This window comes from Lytechinus pictus, chromosome 3 (assembly GCF_037042905.1).
Source record: "Lytechinus pictus isolate F3 Inbred chromosome 3, Lp3.0, whole genome shotgun sequence".
NCBI lineage: Eukaryota > Metazoa > Echinodermata > Echinoidea > Temnopleuroida > Toxopneustidae > Lytechinus > Lytechinus pictus.
The window spans coordinates 45,146,931-45,174,418 of record NC_087247.1 but is presented as its reverse complement, the minus strand read 5'-3'; the positions used below and the strand labels follow the sequence as shown (position 1 = coordinate 45,174,418).

Here is a 27,488-nt window from a genome sequence, read left to right as displayed (position 1 = left end):
AATACAAAAAAAGTTCATTGGATTGCAAAGTTTGACCTAAAAAACACGGCGGTTTTTTTCAACCAATTAGGTTGAACCTTATATCACAAGAAAGAGTTACAACCTGTCTATCTGATAGTGTTTGAACTAAGACACTTTGATACGAAAGTCAGACGCTGTAAGAGAAGATCGAGCCCAAAACAGTGCAAAAAGTGCTTCTCTCACACAAAAACACGAGAAACTGTGTATTTTCAGTCAAAAAAACACGGTTGTTTTTTTAATCAGATTATAAAATGACAGATATCATGAGATGTAGAACAAGTCTAAGATTAAGAAACCGTTTGAACCCGTGAAAAATCTCGAGCGGTTTTTGAGATATGAGTTAAAAGAGCCGAAAATGGGTCTATTTTGTCAAGTTTTTGACGCCGGAATAGGGGATTTGCAACGGTGCGCGTTAAGTGAACACAACAAATTCATATGGCGCAAACCCGAGCTGTCGACCGCGTCAATCAAATTTCTTTATCTGATTTACGAGCGGCCTGTGTAATGCGCCGTGAGGGACCCTGATTAGCGGTGCCGCGCATGGGGCAGAGCGTTTGAGAGAGTCAGAACTCCTTCTCTTAATAGCTTCATGGTTTTTCCCAATGCATGCATGGCTTGTACACACTGATCTGGGAATGAAGACCTGCAAGACATATGAAAAAAAATGTTTTGGGTACTACAGCTGTCATGTTCATTGCTATGCCATGGCCCGGGGGGGGGGGGGGGGGGGGGTCACTCTCCACATGGACTGCTACCCACCCATGTTTGAACATGGACCTATTAACGGTGTAACTATATTAACTAAATTTGCAACCCTAAATGGCATGACCCATGAGAAAAGCCACCCTAAGAGGTGTTAACAGGGAAAAGCCCCTATTTCGATACCCTAAGTGGCGTAAACATATCGAAATCGATTAATTTGATACCATACTGATGTTAAATTGATTTTACATACAACAGGTATAAATTCCCGGCATTTTTAAAAAGTTATTGCAAGTAAGGCCAGCATAATATACTCTCAATGACACCTCTCTTAGCCACTTTGAATAGCCATCTTTTAGCCTAAATTAATGAATGCAAGTGAAAAATGTTGCTTGCCTTGACTGACTGATGCATCACTTACCATACGTTTTACCAATTTCATCAAAACTTGAAAAAATGGAATCCATACCAGTTAATGTGTTGAAAAATACATACATTAATTAAACATGTATCTTTTTTTTTAATTGATAATAAAAAACAAATCAATATAGGAATACCCGGTATGAATCAAACAAAATGGTATAGACAATAGGCCTAAACCCTAGGCGTGCTGCCTAGTATAGAGCCGGGTGTAAGACTAAGAGACTGTACGGGGCTACTCTCTCATGAGTGATGCGCTGGCCAGCGTGTGCGAGGATTATTTTGTATCCCTTAAAATCACACCCTTCATGGTGTTTATGGCTTAGGTCTGCTCCCGAATCTTCGCAAATTTGCAACCCTAAATGGCGTAGATCTATTCATATTTGCACCCCTCAAAGGCGTAATCTAACCAAATTAGCAACCCTTAATGGCGTGAAGAGAGAGAGAGAAGGCTACCCTAAAAGGCGATTTACCAGCGAATGGTGCAGAAATGCAACTCTTTTTGCCAAAGATGTCCACGACGCCTGAGTGCCTGAAACGGGACCCTTTCTGACGCTTTTTCTTTACGCGGGTGCGTAGCAGACCATGTGGAGAGTGACCCCCCCGGGGGCCATGGCCTACTTAGTCTTTGCTCATTGACCATTTGATGCACACATTGATCTTGGAGGGAAGACATGTATGATAGCATTTTTCCACAAGTGTATTGGGTACCATTGCCATGGTAACAGGGATGGGGGAAGCAATCGGGGGCAGGGGACCATCCAAAGTGATACATGTAGTTTTCTTTGGTATGTAATTGGATTTTTAAGATTATTCATTATAGACAGTAAATAGACTTTCAAACTCAATGGTATTTGTTTCTACTATCTTGTAGATTAAAAAAAAAACTCTTTGGCAAAAAGCTGTGTGTGGGTGGTTTGTGCAATTTTAATAACAATCTTTATAAGGTCAAATGTATAGTTGAAATTTTCTGCCCTTATTGATCAGCCCCTAATTGGTTTTGAGAGGAATCAGGAAGGGAGGTGGGATTTAAGTCAAAACATACAAGAAACTAAGTCTCTTTGTGCCCCTGTTGTAATCTGCTACACTTACATGCACTTACTCCACTTCACTTTCATAATAGCCACCTTATCTTTCATTTCATTGGACTGAAAGTCTACTACCTCCTGCAGGTGCATTTAGCCTCTTCAGGGTTCTCCAAATATGAGTCTGTTTGTACTGTTACTCTGATATGGGGAGGGGGTGCTGCTGGCCCCCAAGTCCACAAAAACTTTCTTTCTGTTGTGGATAATTGTGTTATCTTCATTATCATCATTGTCATTGGATATCTTTTAATACATAAATAAAATTAGTTATTAAAACCTTTTTGTAATTGTTTAAATTTTTAACAACTTGTTTAAAAAGTTTAAACAGTTGTTTAAAAAAGTTTAAAACATTTGTTTAAAAAGGTTAAACAATAGTTGTTAGAGTGATGGGCTTAAACAATGTGCTTAAAAGTTTAAACAGTGTTTTTACAATGTACTGTTTACAAAATTGATGATGAATAATAAGAAAATAAAAAATATTTGTCTCCCTAATTTTGCTTTTGCTCTCTCACAAATTTATAAAAAATAATGGACTGTTCCCCCAAGATTTACACACTGTAGTCTTATCAGACTAAAGCCAACAACATCATCTTTGATATAGACTCCAGATTACTAGTTGTTGTGTGTGCATCAGAAGAAACCAGTGGAAATATTTTCTGACAAATAGTAGCAGAAGGTATTTAAGCAGCTTACATTTTACTTTACTGAATGGAGGAGGTACTTGATGTGTGCTAGAGTGTTGTGCAAACAATGTTTCCTTAATAATTCACCAAGGGACGTGTGGATAGCAAGTCAAAGAGAATAAGATAAAAATATAGGGGAGAGTGGGGTAAAGAAGGCCACCTTTTTCATAATTCCAATCATATGAAAAGCTATGAATCCAGTGACTGGGTAATAATAATTGTGAAGCGTTTTGAGCAGTCGTAGATTGATAAAGTGCTATGTAAAAGCCAATAAATATTATTATTTTTATCATATCTTTGTAATGCATAGCAGTAGAAACATGAATAGATGCCTAATAATAGGTGTACAATATGTATTTGATGAGCATTGAACATTGTTGTCAGGGGCCTTATTTGCCCCATCAAAATGGAGCAAATGAGGCCCTTTGATTAAAAACTATTTTGTGTTGCTGTATTCAAGGTAAAAATAGTTCAGTTGGTTTGATGCAATCAATTAACATTTACTAATAACAATTACAGGATTATTTTCCCACAGGCCCCCATTTAAGGAAATATTTATTGATTCTATTTATAAAAAAAAAAAATTATTGTCGGATTGTGTTTTCAACTATCACAGTTATAATTACTGTGTTTCTTCATGTTCTATTGGAATTGGACACTTTTAGTGTGCATTTAAGTAAGTGTGGAGATGTCTACACTGCATTTTGCTGTTTAAACATCGGGCATGTTAAGTTCATAGGCTTCCAGTTAGAAAACAAGAAGGAAAGTGGCAAATTTTACTTCAGTATTAGCAAGTACAATAATGCCTTACAAAAGTAAAATAAGATAAAGTTAAAGGTAAAGGACAGTAGTTGCAGCAAACAATTATTTCATGAAAGTCTTTTAAATCAAGGTTAATTGTCAAAATATTATCATACAAATAGATCTGGTAGATTAAATGTAAACTTATCTTTATAAAATCATGAAATCCTAGCTCAAAATCGATAATTCTGATGATCACTAACACAGAAAAGCATATGTGGAACAGTGTATTAATATTGTTTCAAATAATACCCAACATTTGATGGAATTCCGTGCTTATTTTGCTCATTTCTCAGCAATTATGCATTTTCTTTCAGAGCTATTTGGCACATATTTTTTATTTATACATACAAACACTTTGGTGGTAATTTCATTTGATTCTGTTCGAACTCATTTTGAGATCGTTCCACAACTGGTAATTCATCTTTAATACACATTACTGTGTATAGGTACAGTACTCGACTCTCTCTTTCAAAATTTCGATTTTGAAGTGCTGCTAGATTTGTGCTCCTCCTAGTCATGTGCATTGGGCTATGACATGTTGTCTATGCTCAAAACTTGTGCTATAGAACTGCCTCAAATACCACACAAACATCAATCCATTTGACACGTGTATACTTGAGCAGTACGCTAAAAACTAACTGGGGGCCTGATTTACCACGAGGCCTCAATTACCCCACTCTCCCTCATTGCTTTGTGATAAGGTTTTCAGGAGACTCTGTAAAAATATCTTCATCAGCCTGACTTTTTTCAGTCTCAAGATTCAAGATCAATCATCTTTCTTTAGGATTAATCTCTGGATTATGAACTGTCAGCCTGACATTGGAATTCTTGTTTGAGTGTGAAATATGACTTACACACGTACTTAATGCTACCTGTTTAAATATCATGCCATTGATTGTCACCATGAATAAAGTCCTGAACCAATGCTTGAGTGCATCATCAGTAACGGGTAGATAATAATTCACTGGAGATAGGGATGGGGCAACTGAATGGTATTGTACAACCACAGCCAAAGCAGATCAGAATCATTTTATTTTAAAGGAAGATAAATTTGTGTGTACGCCATGTAATGCTATCAATTTGATGTGTTACCTCATTTTATATATTTCATAAGAAAACACATTCTGAGTTTGTTATATTTGATTCATTGAACAAATCCAGATACAAATATTTGCAAATAACGCTTTGCCTCTCTAAAAGATTCTGATCACTTGGTTTCTCGCCTGCCTTGTGTCAATAGGTAGCCAGGGAAAGCTAGGTCTATTACATGACCATTCACTGCATAATTACTATTGATTAATGGGGTCTGCTTTGGGGTTAATCAAGATGGCATCATCCCTAATCCCATTCCAGTGACAACTATAGTGTTCTACGCTCACATTTGAAGAGTTGGTGATCCGTATAAAATGCTTATGAGGTACTGGATGCAGGAAATTAGGTAGAGCAGCTGTGGAAGAATATAACAATCCTGATTTTTACCGCTTTGAAACATGGTTTAAAATTTGATGATTCTTTAGATTTTCTGTTTTTCAAACTTCATAATTCATGTTTTAAATCATAGCCCATTTTCGGTTTCATGGTAAATTTGAAAGAGAGAGTTTCTCAATTGACCCGAGTTTTCTTTATGTTTTGAATGCTCATATAAAGTGGTGGAAATTTATTGGTATTTTCATTAGTACTTGGAGAAAACATTTATGTAACAATCATTTTCCTTGTTTGGAATCAAATCTTTCACCTATGATGCTGCAAGGCAGTTTCAATAGACCTTTGTGCTAGGTGGTAAAGTTCTGACATTGGTGGTGCCTGACATTCTTGATCCATATCTTACACTGCAATGTGTTATTATAGTTGTTTTGTGACATTACAAATTTGGAATTAATTTATTGTATTAATCTTTTTTTTTGCCGATTGGCGACTATTTAACACATCCTAACCATGTCATGTATGTAGCTTATTCAAAGGACGGTAGCCTTGAAAAGCTCTTGAATGAGAGTCAAGATTAGGGACCCCAACACAACGAAGCTTAGCGTAACATTTATCATGGGCATTTTTGGCATACAGCTTGATCTTTGCTCGTTATCCTCATCATATTTCAATGGACACTGATGGGAAAAGACAGATTGATAGCGATTTGCTGTGAGGTGGAGAACGTTTAAATTCTCATCAATTGCAGGCACTTGGCATCACTTGTCTTTTGGATAGACCTGTGCTTGCAAAACATGCCAGGATGACTACTGCGGCAGGCGTACTTGCAAAATGTGAATGTGAGGGAGCAAAGTTACATGTAGAACAACATCTTTTCCGTTCTTCTTTTCTTTCACTTTTCCAAATTATATATCGAGCCCATGTATACATAATCGTCTATTGTTTTAGTGAATGCTCATGCAAATCCACAATAGCCCTGACTATTTTAGCTCAAGCTGCTTAGTAGTTGAGAAATTTACTATTATTTTAGTGCTGACCACAAGTAGACTAGTAGCAGGTTATTGAAAAGGATGTTTATGCATATGTCTTGGCCAATATTTTTATGGAGATGTTGAATTGTGCACACATTGCAGTGCATTGACAAATGTGTCATTCCCTCTTGAAAAATTCAAATTCAAAATTCAATTTTGCTTTATTTCTTTTTCACAGAACAAAAATAAATGGTTGTAAATTATTATGACATTTGCAAGTGAAACTTGTACAAAAGTGAAACTTATACAGATAGATAGGGCCTATAAAACGTATGCCTATTTGACTTTGTTTATACTTTGATCAACATTAATCCTACCAACAAACTTGTGAAATTCATCCCCCCCCCCCTCAATCTCAATTTCTTCATCTCACTGAAAATAAATATAACCCATTTTGAAAGGTAAAAATATACCTCCATTTATATCAAGATGTAATTTAGTTGTTGACAACAATCTGACTTTATCACTGTGGATGTTTTACACTGAAGTCTCTATACATGTAATAAAAGTTGTAAACAAGTTACAACGTACAGAACTGTATGGATACAGAAGACTGTTAGTTAAGAGACTACAGTTGTCGGCTAGCTCTTTGTAAATATTTTGGTTCGAATGATATGGTTTTTATCAGGGCATTTATACAAGTGACTCTTTGTAGGCCTATTTGTTCAAGTTCACCGCCATGGCATCATACCTTTCATATCTACTAGAAGGACAGTGTAATGATTAGAGTATCATGATAAACTGTAAGTACCTCATACTTGTAAGAGTAAACGTGTTTATGCAGGACGGGAGAACTTCAAAGGATATTGATATACTGTGATCGGCTACTTTATTCTGTTTGATAGAATATTTCAAAAGAGGTTTTGATATTGCCTTCCTTTGTCAGTCAGGTCTTTAAAGATATTTCCTGTTGTATGTTTTATTTCCTGCAAGGCTGCCTATAACCTTTAAGAAACACCTTCTTTTGGTTTGAGTACATGGAGGATATAGGCAAAATAGAAACATATCTACAGACTTGTTTCTGTTTGTGGTAACTCCCGTAGGAACTCGGCAGGACAGCATTTTGCTGGTAAACGCCAAGCTGGTATATAACCAATTACCTTGGAAACATTTTACGTCTAGGTTTATCAGTCATAGTGGCTGACATGATAGACGACAGATATCACTCTTGGGCCTTTTTATCAAAGTGGAGACAACGGCAGAGTTGGGATTCGAACTCACAACCTTGCGATTATGAGTCCAATGCTCTAACCACTGGACCACACGGCCCGTGTAATAGGCCTACCTCAGTTGGATCTCACTTTCTTTTACCAAAAAGCCAAGTCCTTTCATCGGGCTTAAAAATGATCAAATCCCTGTTTTTTTGTAGCTAATGAGGGGGCTACCCAAGGCAATTATTGAAGATAACTGTATTTTTTTTGTTCATCAAGATAAAGTGTGGTGAATAAACCAGGGGCCCGTTTCATAAACAGTTACAACTGTTGTAACTTTGCCATTAAGGCAACTACCATGGAAAACTTGATTCTGATTGGCAGCTAAGCCCTGTTACCATGGTAGTTGCCATTATGGCAAAGTTACAACAGTTGCAAGTTCTTTATGAAGCGGGCCCCAGATGTGAAAAATGGGCAAGACCTGTTATTATTACTTTTGTTTGTAAATTATTCAGATATAAAATAAGCATCATCATCAATAGTAATTGAAAAAAAAGGTTTTGATAGATTCATAAATAAACTGGAAATTGACAGATAGAATTACCTGCAATGTCATACCTATTTTCCTGAAATGAAGCCCAATGATAACTAATTTTGTATTGTGGCCATTCACACAAACTACAGGAGCCTAATATCTGGTGATAATTATTTCCCCTGCAGAGCGAAAAAATAAATGGCATTCATGTACATGTCCATCATGCTAGCCCATGGAGGCTATGGTTAGCCGAGGGAACTCACTAAAAAACAACTCCCTGGTTAGCCCATGGTCAAATACATTCATGCCTGCCCAATCAGATGAGTAGAAAATATCAGGTATTTTCCAGTATTTGTGGTATCATCTATTACAGGTTCTCTATAAAGTAAAAAAAATCCTTCAATATATATTTTCACTTTTATTAATAATAGGCATTTATATAGCGCCATCTATCTAGAAATAGTCTATTTCGAGGCGCGATGTTATTATTATTACCCCGGCTTTAGCTCGAGTTGCCTTTCAGCGCTCATGCATTTCAAGCAATTAATCCTGCCGGATACCCATTCACCTCACCTGGGTGGAGTGCAGCACAATGTGGATAAATTTCTTGCTGAAGGAAATTACGCCATAGCTGGGATTTGAACCCACGACCCTCTGTTTCAAAGTCAGAAGACTAATCCACTGGGCCACAACGCTCCACCCTTTTCAAAACATAAATAAGCATTCATTGGGATTTCTCTGGGTTTGAAAAAAATTGTATTTTAACTGAGTTTACAAACAAATTTAACCAATTTACAAACCTTTTACCTGATCAAGTAGGTGAGAACATGTCTACCTGCATACATATATATACCTAGATAATGTACATCCACAGTCTTGACATGTACATAATATCTCTCATCAGCCAGTCCAGTCAGTCTGGCTGTGACAGGAGCTACATTCCTGTGGCATGTCTAATTGTAACCTTTTTAAATATCCCTCTCTGGACTTGTCTGATGCAGATTTCACAAGGCTTGTTCTTGTTATCATGTATGTGATGAGTAGCATGCTATTCCTTGGGAACATCTCATGAAACAAATAATCAGTGATTTTTATTGACTATTGTTTTAAGCTACCAAAATCCTTCATGGCTCCTAAAGAGCGAATTAGTCAATGAAATTCTCTGAGTAATTGTTTTATGAAACATCGATCCTCTGACCACCTTCCCAATCCTGGTTAGATCCATGGTATAGGAACAAGCCAAATAGATTGTCAAGTATGTTGAAGCTTGATTGAGTGTGTATATGAAAGCAACTTAGGGTGCTTTTATACCTACTTGAAAACTGAGGATACCTAATTACTTTTCCTGAATCCCTGAAAAAAATTAATTAGGCATGTACTTTTCCAAATTATAAGAGCTTTCACGGGGATTTTTTCCAAAGTGACGGGTATACTCTCAGTGTGAAGGCAATTTACAATAAATTTCCACCTCAAGAAGGGTTACTGGCAGGGGCACTGTTGAAAGCTGGAATAGAGCTGCTTTGGTTGCTAACATGCTGAGCTAGTGATTTTTTCATACTGCACCTCGGCTGCAAATCAGACTCTATTACTTTGAGAACTATACTGAAAAGGTCTGGTTCGGGTGGGTATCACTAGCGTACCTAAGGGGGGGGGGGCAGTCTGCCCCCCCTGACGAGTCACAAGTAAAAAAAAAGGAAGCGAAAAAGGGAAAGAAAAAAGAAAAGAGGAAAAAGGAAAGAGAGAAAAAAAGGGGAAGGGGAAAAAGAAGAAAGAGTTTAAGAGAAAGGGGAAAACAAAAAATGGACTGCAGACTGTCGGAAAAAATGATAAACTGTCAGGCACACGGGACTGTTCCAACTCATTCATTTTTTTAGTTCTACCATCTTTGTCGGTAAATGTCAATAAACTGTACACTTTTATTGGTAAATTGTGATTTTTACGCAATGCGACTTTTAGAACTCTCTGTACCGATAGTGAGGACGGACTGGGCTGACCAGGGACAGGAAAAAGGTAGAGAACAACTTTTAGGTGACATCATTATAAAAAAAAAAATTTCAGGTCGGAATATAAAAAATAAAAAATATATCATTAGAAACCAATTTGTTCACGGTTACAACAATTGCTTGGATTATCAAGTTCTTAGGTCGGAATATAAAAAATTTCAGCTCGAGCTTCGCACTTGCATAAAATTCCATCCTGTTCATAATGAAATGAAGTGCTTAGAATGTAAAGTTTTCAGGTCAAAATATCAAAAATTTTCAGCTCGCGCTTCGTGCTCACACCAATTAATTGTTTTAAACTACCATCTTGTTCATAGTTATAAAAAAAAGGTGCTTAGAATGTCCACTTTTCAGGGGGGGAATATCTCAAATTTTTAGCTTGCTCTTCGCGCTCGCATCAATTATTCAGTTAGAAACCAATTTGTTCATGGTTACTAAAATTCCTCTAGTTATTACCATCCCCCTTTCTATCCTATGTTCCTGATCCGATAGCAAATATCAGTAGTAGCAAGATCCCAACTGTTTTATTGGGCACCCCCTGGGTAACCTTTCCCACCTTCAGTGCCACCTTCAGTGCCACTTCTAGACCTACACATTCAAACATGTATGGGGGGGGGGTGGGTGGGCTGCAAAATGCAGGGCAAGGAGGAATGCGAGGTGCCCAAATATCCTTGGGTATTGGTAATTTTATGACCGAATGTATAATTTTTGCACGTTTCACATCATGTAAAAAGGCTAAATAATAATTGAAAAAAATGTTCGCTCGTGAAGCAAGCGAACAGATTAAAAACATATTAGAGCGAGCAAATTAAAAACTGTTGATATTTGGGCAATGATTATCAGTCCCCCCCCGTGAAAAAATTATGCCTATACGTCCATGCCTACTACCCCCCACCTTGCTCATCCTTGTCGCTTGCCCCCCCCCCTGACGAAATATGCCAGGTAGCCACTGGTGGGTATGAATTCAGAAAATAATTATCATTAATTTTAGGCCTGACAAGCTTTTGTAAACTTACTTGCTCATTTTATTTTTTGAACTGAGTTGGTGTGAAAGCATCTTTATAGGCTGATAAGTTGACCAATATAACCAGCTGTTCTCTTGATTATTTCAAATAAAAATGAATCCAATCTCTGAATGACAAGCAGAATGTGACTTGATTACTGCAGATCAGTAAATATCCTAGAAAACATGACTTGTTTGGAAATGTGTTCACACAGTGAGTTGGCTTCTTTGTTTATCTTTCAGGATTCTTAGATTGAAATGATACAAGATGTATCAAATAATTCTTTGTAAAATATCAGGAAATGGCATTACAGGACATACTGCTCTTGCTTAATAGTTTACACACCTTTTTGTTAATCTGTATATTCTATTCAATTTTAAGAAATATCCAGTAAAATGTAGTGAATATTGTAAGAATTGTTATATAGGATTTCCCATTCTCTTTTTGTTGTCTGTGACTGTGAACATGGAGAAGTTGATAAACAAGTTCATCTACGTGAAGATTATCATGTAGTCTTTGATGAATGATCATTTTATTATTTTTTTTAATAGAAAAAAATATTTAATCAATTCTATATATTCTCCCCCTTTCTATAAACTATCCATGTCAGCAACCAAAAATAGTTAATGCTTTGCCATATATTTTAATCTACATGTACATGTAAGTTATCCCTTTTGGAAAATTCCCAACTGTTTGTGAATAGTCTGATAACGAAGGCAATGACAGACACATTATATTCGCTGGAGAATCGTCAAGCACAGCATGATGACTATAACATTAGTACCCATTCATAGGAACCCAGACAGACATTCCTTAATACCGTGTACAAGACATTATCATCATCATCATGATCATCGTCAACTCAATAGCATAGAGGGCAACATCAGTGGCCTCAGAAATGTGCATGATCTCTTATGGCAGAAAATACATTTTACTTGAGTACAATACTAACAAGTACAAATTATGATTTCGAACAAACACAAATTTATGCAAACTGAGTGACTGAAAGGATAGGGTTTAAAATATATTAAAAACTTGCAAAAATAGGGTAAGAAAGATCATTGTGAAGGCTTCTGAAAGAGACACAGAGTAATACATGTAAGATATGTATTTGAAATAGTTTTTGTCTCTTGTACGTATGTATTCAAGCATCAGTAAAGCATCATGATATGATTTTTAACGATTGCCTCTTACCCAATCTGAATCCAGTAATGCCCAAGCCAAAGACTCTCTCATTCATGCTTTCTTAACAGGAGGTAAGTCATGCTTCTAAACTGTAAATTCAGTTCCATAAATAATACAGTGTGTTTCATATGCGAAACAATACATATATTAAGTAGATATAAACTAATTTGTTTAAATTTACAATCATCCCATTGAAACCCGCCTTAGCATTCAGATTTAGGACATTGAAATAAAAAAAATGTTGATATCCTTGATTGATGTTATAAAATGTAAATTTAAAGGTGGTGATTACTGGTATATGAACATATAAGAAGGGCCACTTGGTATATCTTTATTATGAATGATATCAGTAACGCATTGCAAACATGTCCTTGATTGTACAATTCCTTCATAAATGCAGAGCAATCCCTGCAGTCATGCTGACATCGGTTTGCATTTTTTAAAACAGAAAAGTGAATGTCAAGAAATTTTGACGAGCAAATGCTGAAAGCTAAATTGTGTGTATTGTTGTTAAGGCCTATATTGTGAATATGGAAAACAGTTACATGTGTGGACCTTTCCCTCAAGGGAGAGCACAAACAAAGATTGTTAAATTCAAACGGAAGAACTTTTTTTGACATGACATGTTTAAACCTTTCGTTATATTGTGTCCTCCATATGTTATCTACTGGGGATGTTGTACTATCATGGTTGCTGTTGCCTATTCATTTTGAGCTAAGCTCTCCGTAAATCCTGAATTAATGAGATTGGTGGATCGCTGCGACTCGTCCGGTTCGTGAAATCCTGATTGGTCCCTGAGGGTGGCTATGCGATTTCCACGGAGTGTGTGCGTATCGTGCAGCCACTTGCACCAACACAAAGCTGACAAATGCTGTCGTGGTATGGAACACGCATGAGAGAAGAGATGATGATGATGGGGTGGTATAAAGCGGTTGTAAATGGTCAAGACCTGTTTAGTTGTTCCATATCTTCATTTGTGTATGCACTTTTACATTGCTACATGCTGTAAAAAATACTGTGGGGTTGCATTTTCACCAGTGTTCCGTATATATTAAAAATAATAATGCTAATTGCCCTTTTACATTAACAATCAATATAGTTATCTAGTCATCATACACCCATTAACTTCAAATAAATTGCTCAAATTGAATTGATTAACTAAAAAAAAGAGAAGATAATCAATTATTGGTTATAAATATACCATCAAGTGATGTAAATCTGGAATAGATTGATGTTATTTTTCTGATCTTGGAATGCCTATGATGCTAATAATTTCTTTATTCACATTGGTTTTATTACATTATGAACATGATTTATTATTCCCATGTGCCCCAAACAGTATATTCATATCATTGAATCCCATTTTGTTTAGTTATTGAGTATTAAGTTTTAATAGGCTCCTCAAAATACATGTTAATAATGTGGGAGAGACTTGTGTCTGTATGAAGAGGGACTGGAAAAGTTTTGAATGATATTTTGGAGATAAATTTTTGTAATATGTAAATTTGCTTTGTCAGAAATCAATTGTCATATAAAGTGGATATTGAATATTGAAGGGAGTTTTTGTTTGAAGGACTGGCCTACAGCTACATATAATTTCACATTGTGCCCATGTACCAGCCATAATGAGCCAAGAGGTTTTTTTGTTTGCTATTCAGTCTTTTTAAGACTGATATATCTTTTCTTATGAAAAGTTCTTATCATTTTCTAAAAACAATTTGTTTAGGTAAGATTTTTCATATTCAAATTTGAAGTTGAAACTTCAAAATTGGCAATCATGAACAGAGATGTAGGATGAAGCATAAAATGTCATTACCAGTTCATAATGGGTGCAAATACACAATGGTAATTGATGGGTTTAGTTCATGGAGTGAACTCTGTTATGATAATTGCTCTGCAACGAGCCGCGCAATGGATGTTTGCAGAGAAAAAGCGCAAATAGAAATGGCTGTTTGGCCATAGACTCATTTTGCATCGAAATTGGATGAGAAAGAATGAAGCATGGTTAATATTGGAGATAATGTTTTTCTTCTCCCTTGCCTAGTCATTCATTTAATTGGTGTTGAAAAGATGATTAGTGAGACCTTTCAGGACAGGCAAATAGGTGGGGTGGAGATTGGTTTTAGAGAGGGAGATAATTGTGAAAAAAGACAATGAACCAAACACAAAACCCCTGTGCATGTTCCCAATCAATTTGCCAATGCATGCAAAGGTCACAATATTCAGAACGTAAGCTTTCAGTTTTTATACAATAGTCTTAGAACTTGAATTTGTCTGGTTTAAAGGTTAATTTGGTAGTTTTGTGTGGTTGTCAATGGATGTTAGCTGCATCATTCCATTATATTTGCTCCGAAGCCTTTGAATTTTGCTTCATAGCAAACAAAATTGCAGTTTCTGTGTGTGAATTTTCCTTTCGCATTCATTAATGAACAATAATGTGCAGTCATGAATTATGTGAAGTCTGTCATTTCAATGGATGAGATATTACTTTACTAATCTTTATTTGGCTTATTTTTCTTCTGTCAGTCAACCTGCCCAATTCTTTTTTTTCACCATACATCTACGGTAAATTGTACCATTACATTTACAGCTTGATTTTCAGATGTAGCATGAAATCATACAGAGACAAATATTGCATTTTCCAATCCAATTGTATTTTGGTGACTCATTATTTGATTTGATTTGATTTTAGAGGACAGTCCATGTTTAGATGACATCATTATCAAAAAGGTTAGCTGTGTGATTTCTTCCTATAAGTTGAAAGGAGATCAAGATTAGAGTCTGAGGGGATCAATGCTTTGGGTGGCCCTGAAGGCAGGATTGATCGTTATAAATGAATTGATGGACAGTTCTAGATTCCATTTAAATGTGACAGATTAGAATCTAGGTTATTGTTGCCTTCGTATGTTGCAGTAGTCTATCACTCTAAAAGGTGTAAGAGTTACATAAGCCATCTCTTGGTATGGAACAGAAGGTCAGACATCATGCATTCCGTCCTTGAGTGCCTGCATTGGTCAATTTCTAGGGTATGCAGCGCTGTACTCACTTAGTGCTAAACGCGACACATTAAATTTGCTCCGTCTGTATTTGACACTCTTCAAATTGCTTGCAATACAGACGTGTGGAACGGCACACAAGACCCTTTGTATGAACTCAAGATACAAACATGACAGCCATTTGATTGATACACTGTGTGGTGCATAGAATCCAGCAGTACTGTTTGTTGGTGTTTGTGTTTAATGTGAATCTTTTATTGTACCATGAGAATAAATATTACCCATATTTTCTTCATGATCTGCTGCACATAAACTAGCTTTGTCCTGGGAAACAGTTGCTAAGGTGTAATAAAAAGATGAATATTGTAGTTCCGGCCTCTTTCTTTTTTGAGTACATACATATCAAGGAGTTTTCTTAATTTGTGAACGGTATTTTGTAAATTGATATTTGTTCCCATGGTTTCTGACTGAGAAATCTTGGAAACTCCCAAATGAATAGACAAACAATGATTTAGCATATCATGTTATACTGAACCAAACCAAGTCATCCTTAATTAATAACTACATGTATTTTACTGGGCTTCAAAGATGACATGACATGTTTTGTAAGACATTCCCAGGACTTTACCTTAATTGCAGGTCATATATTCAGTATTGTACCTTAGGTATTATGAAATATCATTATAGTTTATACAACTAAGCTCATATCTTGTCTAGATAGCAGTCTATAACTTAGAAAGTGTTTGTAATACATTGGTTTCTTTCAAACAGTTTTAACTAAAATAAACTAAACTCAAATGTCTGTTTTCTTGGCTTCATAAAGCGTTTGATAGGTCTTGTTCTTACCCATAACTTCTTGGAATTTTATTGTCTTGAAGCATTATTTGCATGTATGTTTGCAAAAGATGCACACATTCACATTGGCACAAAACATTCCATTTAAAATATGTTTTAAGGAAGTGTAAACATTTCAAATTTTATTCAGAAGTCAAACATGAATTAATTTCTTTCCTTCTGAGTCAGTATTAGTTCCTACAACTTTGATGGTGAAGCACATTGTTGATTAAGAACATGATACACTGTACTTGTCCTAATATAAATGCAGACCTCAATTAAGACTATGTATTCTTCCCTGTTCGAGGGTTCAATTCCAAGAAACAGCTGTCATTGTCATTGTCAATACATGTATACTGCTTTGAGGTTTGAATGCACTTAGCTTATCTTGGCAGAGTCAATGGACATGACAGATCACAACTCCTGTTTTAATTCAAACATTAGGTGAGATAAGTTAGTGAACATGACTTATCTGAATTCTCTAATTCAAACAAGATAATTTGGATGAGATTTCAGGGAATGGAAAGTTAACTTGGAAAAGTGGAATTGCCTTTAGCCTGTTCAGAACATCAGAAAACAATCACAATAACCATTCCAAAGGTATTTGATATAGCACCATTTCCAGCTGCAGATTTACAGAAAATATTTATAAACACATTGAAAGAGACAGTCTTTTCCGAAACATTGCATGGTCAAGTCTCAACTTCTTTGAATGTTGTTGTCATATGCCCCAACCATAGCACCTTATACAACGATTCTTGTTACAGATATTTGCACATACATTTTGTAAGGTGTTTTTAAGTCAGTATACTAACATATACACTGTAGCATCATACTGCTGAATCACTGTAGATCTACCCGGGAAATTGTTAGTTTAGACATGTGAGTGTTTCATAAAGCTGTTCGTAAAGTTACGCACAACTTTACGCACGACTGGATTATGTTCTTAGGTCATATATGAATTATACAGGGATATCATTTAGCACAAGAAAGGATCACTAGTCGTGCGTAAAGTCATTCGTATCTTACGAACAGCTTTATGAAACACCCACTCCTAATTGAATGGTGAGACACCCACTGTAGTACAACAACAATTTTTAGTGTTCATGTTCTGTGGTGGAGATATTGGTGATTGATGTAGTAGGTTGAGAAGAGTATGATGATTGTAACAGGGATGTCAGTGTTTGGTGATGGGCCAACGTAACAATGACAAATAATGGTGGTGGTGACGGGGGTAGTGATGATAATGGTGTCCTTAGTACAGCATGTGTTATGATGATGGCGCTTATGGTTGTGGTTGAAACAATAATAATCATTCTAGACAGTATAAATCTGTGACGTGGGCAGATGATACTAGTACTACTGAACACTGATGATGATGTTGATGATTATGATTATTTTCATGATCAAGATTATAAAAGTTAAAAATTATAAAAGTGACTAATTAGAAATTGTTTGATATATTTTCTTTGTCAAACCAGTGTTCATTTAATGACATTAGATTAAAACATGAATTAACCTGCTGGAAAATACAGAAGTGAATGTTCATCCATGAAACATTTACATATGCCCTACTGTTACCCACTACAAATAGGCCTGTACACATGATGATTATTAGGGAAAAGTCAAATATATGTATTCAGTGTTTAGAAATATGATGATGTATATGACCTGATACAAAGTGACCTAGAACTATTGTAGCTTCCCACCTTCACCTCCCATAGGTTTCCCACAGAGTCACTAAGTTGGTCTATGGGCGGTCCAGCTCCTGTATCCTAGGAAGCCCCAACACTCCCTAAGCCCATCTAAAACATTCCTATAGCTCCTGCCACAAATTAGGCTCTGTTGCTGTCAGAACTAATAAAGGGTCTTGACTGGCCCAGGAGCGGGGGAACTCTGTAAATTGGCCCTGACGGCTGGACAACCCATACACATGCTCGTTTCCATAGCTTCCACCGCCTGATGGGATCATGATGATGACAGACCATTCAGTAGAATGCCTAGTAAATCTTGGGTGAATGTTTTCCAATCCTGACAGCTTCTCCAGGAACTTTTTTGTTATAATAGAAGAGGACTCAGAAAAATGACATGTATGATGTATCAGTTTTGGAATATTTTGTCATACTTTCTCAGCTAAATGATTATTTATATTCAACTGCACATTATCATTTCCTTGTATTGTACTATTGGTAATTTCGAAAGACTGCCTTGAGGACCCATAAATTGCCATTTTGAAAGTTTGGAACTAACAATTTAATGGAATTTATATTCCATGACATACTGTGTGGTGGAGGGGAGGGGGGGGGGGCTGCTTGCATGTTATGCCACAAAATTGAAATTTAATTTATTCATCTGTTTTTCTCCGATGGATTCATTCATTTATTCTTCAATTCATTTTATTCATTTATTTATATAGGCCTGTTTTATATAAAAATATTTAATCATTCAATTTAGTTATTGCCTATTTTGATTTGCTTCAGTTATTTGTAAATTCATATATACAAATGGATTTTATATATGTCAATTTATTTGTTTATAATTTATCATTTATGTATTGCAATAATGTTTATTTCAATTTTTATTCATGCTGCTTTTGAGAGAAAGAGAGGGAATGAATATCTTTTTGAAGGGAGATTTTTATTTTATATAAAGGGTTGTGGGGGTGATGGGTGACATGGGCTAGATGTGTCCACTAACCTTTTCAATGGCTTTGTTTGTAGTCAGATGATCATGAGTATTAGCCTAAATGAGACAACAAAATCAGTTGTTGATTATCATATTTCCTTTAAGAATGTGATAGTCAATTACTTGATCACATACTGTAATCTTCCTGAACCCCTAGTTTTATACATGCTCATGAACGTGATTGATAAAACAAATGGTAGATAAAACTCCTGAAAACATGAAACGTATACAGAGATAAAACACATAAGGAACCAACATCCACAGTTAATCTCGCTATTCTGATAACTTTTGCATTTTGCATGGGTTTTGTACTCCAAGGGCTCAAAACTGGCTAATCTTTTTATCTGTGAATCCCTGGATGAAGGCATTACAGCACTTAACATTCAATATCCAGAGGCAATTCCTCGTTTGTACATATGTAAATATGACCCGACACCTACACAGAAATGAAAGTGTTCTCACTGCTGCTGCAGAAAGTGCGTAAATGAATTGCAATGATGTTGGTTGTTTTGGCCCTGTGCGCTGACAGACTGCACCCCTTCAAGCAAGCCTGACTATCTGTGGCCCCTTAGTACACAGGGCTATCGGGCTATACAGCTGTAGCCTTTGTTGGTGTCTGCTGGCAGTGCAAACAGACCGAGTCCGAAAGTGCAGCGGGTACCATAACATCATGCCTCTCTTCCATCACTCACATATTAATATCAAAGTTCAAGCACTCCACTCTCATAAAAACTGAAAAGTTGGTGGGTTATCAGCTGTTATCGGAATAAAACCTGCCTGACTTGTGAAGTCTTCAGGCATTACACTGTCAGGTCCTGCTATGAATGTCTCTTCCAGAGTTTATATCTCACCCAATATCTCCTTCAAAGCATTTTGGGATTATTGACAAGGTTGTGATGACCATGCTTGTAAAGGAACATTTTAGTGGCAGGATATTTTGTAGAATAATGAGCAGCCCTCCACCCAACCTATACGATTTTTTAAAGGACAAGTCCACACCAACAAAAAATTGATTTGAATAAAAAGAGAAAAATCCAACAAGCATAACACTGAAAATATCATCAAAATCGGATGTAAAATAAGAAAGTTAGGACATTTTAAAGTTTCGCTTAATTTCATAAAACAGTTATATGCACATCCTGGTTGGTTTGCAAATGAGGAGACTGATGACGTCATCCACTCACTATTTCTTTTGTATTTTATTATATGAAATATGAAATATTCTATTTTTCTCCTCATTGTCAAGTGAAACAGTGATTAATTCCTCCCTGAACATGTGGAATTAGCAATGTTTAATACTATATGATTCAGTCAAGTCAGTCCCTATGGTCAAATCTGAAAAAAATGAAATATTGTATAATTCAAACAATAAAAAACAAAAGAAATAGTGAGTGATGGACATCATCGACTGACTCATTTGCATGTAACTGAGTTGTGCATATCACTGTTTTGTGAAAAATAAGCGAAACTTTAAAATGCCATAACTTTCTTATTTTACATCCGATTTTGATGAAATTTTCAGTGTTATGCTAGTTTGATTTTTCTCTATTTATTCAAATCAACATTTTGCTGGGGTGGACTTGACCTGTAAGGTTGCAAAAAAAGGTAGTTCGGGTGGTCACACTGATTATTGAAAAAACCATGTGAACCATCTATAGCAAACCATTTTGGAATGTGTCAGCTTCAGAAGAATTTTTTTCAATTTAAATGGAATTGATACCCACATAAATCAACTTCTAGCCAAGCATCTGTCTATGCCACATTCAAATTTTCCTATGTGATGCAGAAAAGCAACCGAGGTATGACAGGTGCCTCATGTCATGAGATTCCCCCTCTTTTTTTGAAAAAATCTAAAAAAAATTCGGTTAGCAGTCAGGTATCTAAGACTGGATTTTTAGGTTGCCTGTTGGTATTTTAGGTTGCCAACATTTGTCACCTAGGCAACCATATCGTTTGAGCCCTGATAAGAATGACTGAATTCTACACATTACAGTATCGGTGAATTTAGTTTTTATGTTTGAAGAAAACATATAACCTTCATATTTTTTTTAATATCTGAGTAAATGTCAATCAAATTGCAATATTATCAAATTTGACAATATTGCAGACTAAATTATTTAAGAATGTGTACCATGATGTACATTCAATTTTGATATTAAATGTTAATGATTGACAAAATTGTTCCAATGTGTCAAACAGTAGATAATAGATATATCATGTACATGAATTTAGATAATGCACAATTATTATTTATATACCTATAGCTCTCAAATTATAGGGAGGCTTGTTTATACGTTTCACGTGGGAGGCTTGTGTGTACATGCATGCTGATAACCTAAAAGCTTGGCAAGTTACATTTTAATTGAACGAGCACAAAGTACAATTGAATGCCATGATGTCTAAATAGGAAACACTGATTTAGGTGTTTTCATGGAACATTAAACCATTGGGAGTTTCAAGTCCTTATGCAATGCCAGTGTGTGGTAGAACTGAACAAACTCCTGCATAAGAATTGGTTTTAACTTCTTAGGTTTTTTTTTTGCAAGTCTTAAAATTATTGAACAATTAATATGTAATTGCTGGCACAGCATGGATTCCATCATAGCTATTTTTAAAGATCTTCAAACGAAATAACATCCAGCCATCTACTCCACCTACTTCTTCATTAGCCCACTTCCAGATATTTTTAATACCACCATTTTTTCTAATTAAATTATGGGTGAAGGTCGATTCGGATGGATGGCATGGTAATATTTTTCAGTTGGATGAGCACTGTTAATTAACTAAAATTCATGCAAAGAAAGTAACAGTCTGGTTTCAGACTGAATTATCAATCAGACAGTTGATATGTTTGGAGTACAATGATTCCTATAATGTTTTTATGTAGACCTAGATGTGTTTTAATTTCTCCCCTATATAAGATATAAATATGTAAACAAAATCATTCATGACAAAAATGTGCATCTCATTTGCTGCATAATCTCTTTACCTGTGTGAGAATGAATACTTTGTTTCATTTGTATGCTACATGTATTTTTAAATGTTCATAAAAGTTTTATCAGTTAACATTGTTTTTATTAGTGTTTATTTCTTGATATCTAACTCTTGACTGTTTGGAACCCATTTTTCTTCTACTGTTTTGGACAACATGGATGCATTTCTTCTTTTTTTTTACAAAGCCATATAATTGTTTTTGTTTTTTTTAAATCTTTATCCAGAGGTGCTTTTTCAGAGGTAGTGGTAGCAGAGGATAGAAAGAGTGGAGAGTACAGAGCCATAAAATGCATTGAGAAGAAGAAAATCAAAGGAAAGGAGGACACACTGGAGAATGAAATCGCAATCTTAAAGCAGTAAGTTGACTCATGTGTGAACACCCCCTCATGAAGCTCATACTCTTTTGTCATGTATCTTTTGGTGTTTTGTTCAGGCAAGATTATGTTCATTAATAAAAATAAGTTTGCTACACTGCAAAAATAAGGGCATTTCTTTTCGTATTTGTGTTGGGCCAACTGTTTGTATTTAGTTATTGGTCAAGTTTAGCTCAATAAATTAACAAGTTAATTTTGACCAACACTTTGTTGAAAATTCTGATATTGTGTTAGTGTTTGATCAACATTTAGTCAAAATTTCAATCTATATTTGGTCACAATTTTTAAAATTGAATTTTGCTAAACCTTTGTTGATCAAATATCTATTTTTTTAGTCGAACTGTTTCTTATATTCAATACATTACAGTACCAAAGTTCCCTAACCAACAATGTTTGCGATATATTTCCAAAAATTTTGTGGACACTAAATCAGCAGTTTGTGAATATGGATCTGATTGCTTTGACCTGGCTTGGTTTTAGAAACGTGGAGGGATTGTTGAAGACTTTGTGCTGAATTGGCTGTGTGGGTCAGTTTTAACCTTATTACTAGGGTCAATTTGTGATCATTGAATAATGGATATCACAATGAACCCCAAAGGGGTTGCATTTTTATAACGATAATCAAATCAGAAATTGGAATGCATCCACCTATACAAAGCATAGCTGTACGGTATGACCTCCAAGAGAGTCTGATTTATAGCTGCTATTTAGATTTTAACATTGACATTACCGGTAATGAAAAATAACATTTCACACATTGTGGAGATTAAATCATTGATTTGATGTGTTTCTTTCCATAATAAAAAAAAGATATCACAAGATAGTGCTAATGAGTCATTCAATAACCACATATCATATTTCCATATACTGCTCATTCTCCTGAAGATGACATGTAGACCGATACTTTTCAGCACCTAACACACAATTATGAATGGGAAAGTACTGCAAAGACTCCACATTGATATAAATTATGCTAATTACTATTGAAGTGATAATGATTATAGTGGATGATGATGAAAAATGATATTATACCCTTTCAGGCATTGCAAAAGAATGCTTTAGTTGTTCAAAACTGCTAGGAAACTTACAAGGTCACCAATTATGGTTGGCTAGAGAATTAAAAAAAATCCAAACTAATTATGAAATTAATACCCCTTTCATAAACCCAATTATTATGCGGCTAATAGCAGCATAATTTGGTCGTAAAATCGGAGGAGGACCAGAGTTATCCGCATTATTTTGATGCTGCAATTATCCGCATAATAGCGGCATCGGGGCCAGATTTTGACTTTATGAACACATTTCGAAAGTAATGCGGATAATTGCCATGGTGCGGTCACAAGGTCACCCTTTTCCAACACAACCGCATCGGAGGGGGTGTGTGCAGTTGCCATGAGGATTATCCGCCTTTTTCAGGACGGGCGCTCGTAAAAATAGTGCGGATTATTTTCGGAGTTTGTGAACGCAATTTTTATTGAATTATCCGCATTACTCTTAGGTGGCTAATTGGAGGATGGGTTTATGAAAGGGGTATGAGATGTGGGCTATAGTGACATGGCTGTACAAGATGATGATGAGGCTGTAAAATGGTTTCAGTAAGCGAGAGACCTCTGAACAGAGATACACACATTGCTTGCATCACGTTCCTCAATCGATACGATGGCATGCAGGGCACGCGGCTTACATTCATGTATGATTAGACACATTGTAATGTGGCAGGGGTACGTTAACCGGTAAACACCTGCCTCAAGGCTACTGTAGAGTTGGTGGAAAGGGGGTAAATATTGATGGAGGGGAGTTGCAGGATTGGTACATGGGGTAATGGGGGAGGGGATGATATTTCACACATCTGTGAATTCTCAAGTAAGCTTTTCCTAAATAAATAAAAAATTGAGTCGTAAGACCTTGGAAGTGCAATTCTTATTCTTGTGAGCTTAATGTTAATTGAATTAAAAAAAAATTGGTAAAGTAATTAAATAAGAAACATAGATTTTCTTTAAAATTCATTTAACAGTAAACTTTATTCAAGTCCACCTTGTTTCCACAAGTGATATATAATGACTTGTCTCAAAATGGGAGAACATATCTGCTCACAATGTTGATTTATAATTAGGAGTGAATGGCTTTAATCACTCAGTAAGTTGACATCTTCATTAGATCACAGTATTAATATCGAGTTCGTTCAGCTATTATCATTTGTATTTTTAAACAAACAGATCAATTTCAGGTGTGATTTTTTATTACTATCCCAGCACTATTTCTTCTCATGCCATTATTTCTAATTGTGATTGAAATTGCAAGAAAATGTACAAGTAAGATGATAAAAATAATGAAGATATGGGGAAGTTACCAACTTTGATAATAGTCCAATAACCTACTTATTTTCACAAATGTGAGACAAGGTTTGTTTCTTACAGTACTATCAATATATAAATGGGAGCATTCTCGCAGAAGGGATTGCTTGCAGAAAACACGCATCACACACTATCTCTCCTGTGAGTCTTCTGTCGATACCTTTTCATTTGGAACCCAATGCAATTACAATTTGTCAAATCATCATGGTTACATTCAATTGACATGGAACAGGATTGCCTTTATTCTTCTATTCCAACACCAAGGGTTACTGGTTTGTTTAGTGAAGCCTCTGCCTGATCTGTCATTTGCATTTGGGTTTTAAATGCAGGGGATTAAGTGTGCAAATGATGGGGAGACACCCAGTCGCCTCAGAAGTGGGATTGCAATCTATGGAGATAGGCCTACACAAATGAATGTTAAGGCATGGTTAGGAGGGGAGGAGGGAATGTGCAGATTGAAGATGGGGCATGGGGAAAGGTTGTCCCTTTTAGTTTAAATTCCAATATTTTTCAGATTTTATAAAGCTAACATTTTGAAAAGAATAATGTTGAAGTTTGCCTTCTGTTTCTGAGTTCCAATTTCATAATATTAATGTTTTTGTAACAAACTCAGATCAGAATGGTGTGGAGTTTCCTGTACAGAAGATTGATTGACTGACAGTGATGATGATGGTGATCTTGACTATTATGATGAGGTTTATCATGGTGTCAATGATGTGAAGGTGATGATGATCATGTTCAGTGGTGTATCCAGATGGGCGCGCAAGGGATGGACGTCTACTCCATAATGTTGAGAATCAACCATTGAACATACTTTCTAAATTCCGTAGATTGAAATCAGTCTAATAGATTGTGGTCAGGAATTTAGCCAAAATTAGATCAAAAGTTTCAATTGAATAAGATTGATTTCTAAATTTATTTGATGGAAAGCTCCACTCCCCCAGTGGATTGGTCCCGGATCACAATCTATTTCAATCTAAGAATTTTATAGATTATACATTAAATTACATTGGCTAAATCTTTAATAATAGCAGGGTCCACTGGGAGAACAGTTTTCGGAACTGAAGTGACTACCCTGGATAAATATATCGTTATTATTATTATTGTGCTCCTTGACCTCCTCCCTTTATTTTCAAATTTGCTTTTTGCGCCATCCCTGTTTAGAAATATGTGATCCACCACTGATTTTAATGATAATGATGATGATGATGATGACAATGGTGGTAAGGAGATGATGATACCTTTTGTAAAATGTAGGCAAAGAGGGAGGATTATGAATAGGAGATGCAGTGGCGTAAGGAAGAGACTGAAAGATGTGGGAAGAGGTGTATAGAAGCTTCATAGAACATTTCAATGCATGTAGCTCTACATTCATGGTATTATAATGTTTGGATTAATGTATTTGATGAGTACAGTTGTGCTGATACTTTTGATGTGATACATTTATGTTTGGAGGCAAGAGGGGAGGAATATTTTGATGTTTGGGAAATCGATAAGGGGTAATGGCTGTCTAGGCAAGAAAAAGAGTATATAGTGAAAAATAGCCTATTCATTTCAATAAAGAATATTTTTTAGAGTCCCAACTCCCAAAATTTTGGCCCAGTCATGAAAAAAAGGACAATTTTAGAACAGTTAAGATAAGGAGGGGGATAAAATGTTCTGTGTATTGAGTAATTGTATTATGATTGAATATCATGTGTGTGATTGAAAGGGTTGGTGTTCTTGGTACCGTATGTCAGCATTTTAAAGAATCTCTAACTGAACTTGGGGAAATTGCCCCCTCCGTATGCAATGGGAGGCAGGGTTAATCTTTAGTGGGTTTTCTTTTTGCATCATTAAATAAAACAAGTGATTGCCTTTAATATCTTTCTGGCTATGAGACTGATTAAGAAGAAAGCTATTCTTCTGAGAAGTGATGATATTTGACCTTCTTACTTGATGGCACCTTCTCTTACTGTATGTACCCATTAAAATGATATATGGGTAGTAATAGCTAGTCTTTAATTCAATCCCAAGGCAAAACTTCTGTCCAAGTTCAGCATCGTCATTATAACTGGGCAAAGTTTCTGATTGTGCTTCAAAATTTAGGAGCTGCTATTCCTCAATCGTCATCAATTTTGATGATAACAATAGATGTACCACTGGCTATTTTACACATGAAGCCCATAGTATGACATTTGCATAGCAACTTTCTTGTATATTGTGGCCCTCATTTGTTAGCAAACTCTACATTTTACATGTATGTATTTTAAAGCCTGCATAAACCTTTTAGAGGGCCAATAATGTGAAAGAGTACTATTTACTATTCTATCGTACTCGTAAAAAAGTACAGTAACCCTTTTTCCCATCTGTTGATTCTTTGTGAAAATTCAAATATTTATTTTTGGATATTTAGTTCCATTTCTTTGTTGTTGTTTTTTGGTAGTGATTACATTTCATTCCATTTTAAAAGTCGGCATTCTGCAGTCATATTAATACTATAATTAATATCTACCTAAGATAACCTAAAGTGGATCATTGTTATACTAATAATTGTCATTAGAAATTGATATGAATGAAAATTGATCAGTATTTCCACGATAAAAGAAGATAATGAATCGAAATCTATAACAATGATTTGAGAGAAGGGAATAGTTAGTATAAGAGAAACATAAAATAAGCTGGTTAGTGAAAAAGTGACACAAAGAAGTCTCTGTCAAATTGGGGAATATTCCTTTTAATACTTTTCAATGAAAATGCTGGATAGGCGATAGCCAATCGACATTGAGTTTGTTCTATATTGCTGGGTTATACAATTGAAACTATTTTCTATTGCATGTAAGTGAACATACTAATGGTTATAAGTAATCAAGTAGATGGTCCACCTTTTTTGATAATCAATCGAGAACAATAAAATATATTTTATTTTATTTTACTTTCAAAATAATGTACATAGATTTCAAAGCATGTGCCTAAATATGATGCTTCAAGGCAAAAAAAAATTAAGTGAATGTTGGGGGGGGGGGGGTGAATTGTTTAAAATATCAAAAATTCTGCTTTGAATATTGAATAAATCAGTTTAAAGACACTATGATTTTTGTCTCACCTGCGAAGCAGAGTGAGACTATAGGCACCGCTTTTCCGACGGCGGCGGCGTCAACACCAAATCTTAAGCGAAGGTTAAGTTTTTGAAATGACAGCATAACTTAGAAAGTATATGGACCTA

At 35.6% G+C, this 27,488-nt stretch overlaps 1 protein-coding gene across 1 annotated transcript in view; it reads left to right on the top strand.

Annotated features, from left to right (window-relative positions):
- The window catches only part of LOC135153752 (calcium/calmodulin-dependent protein kinase type 1-like), a 61,954-nt gene that overhangs the window by 13,784 nt on the left and 20,682 nt on the right, over positions 1–27,488 (top strand). The window contains exon 2 of the mRNA XM_064097885.1: positions 21,780–21,911. Coding sequence (XP_063953955.1) covers positions 21,780–21,911 — 132 coding nt within the window. The remainder of the gene's footprint in view (positions 1–21,779; positions 21,912–27,488) is intronic.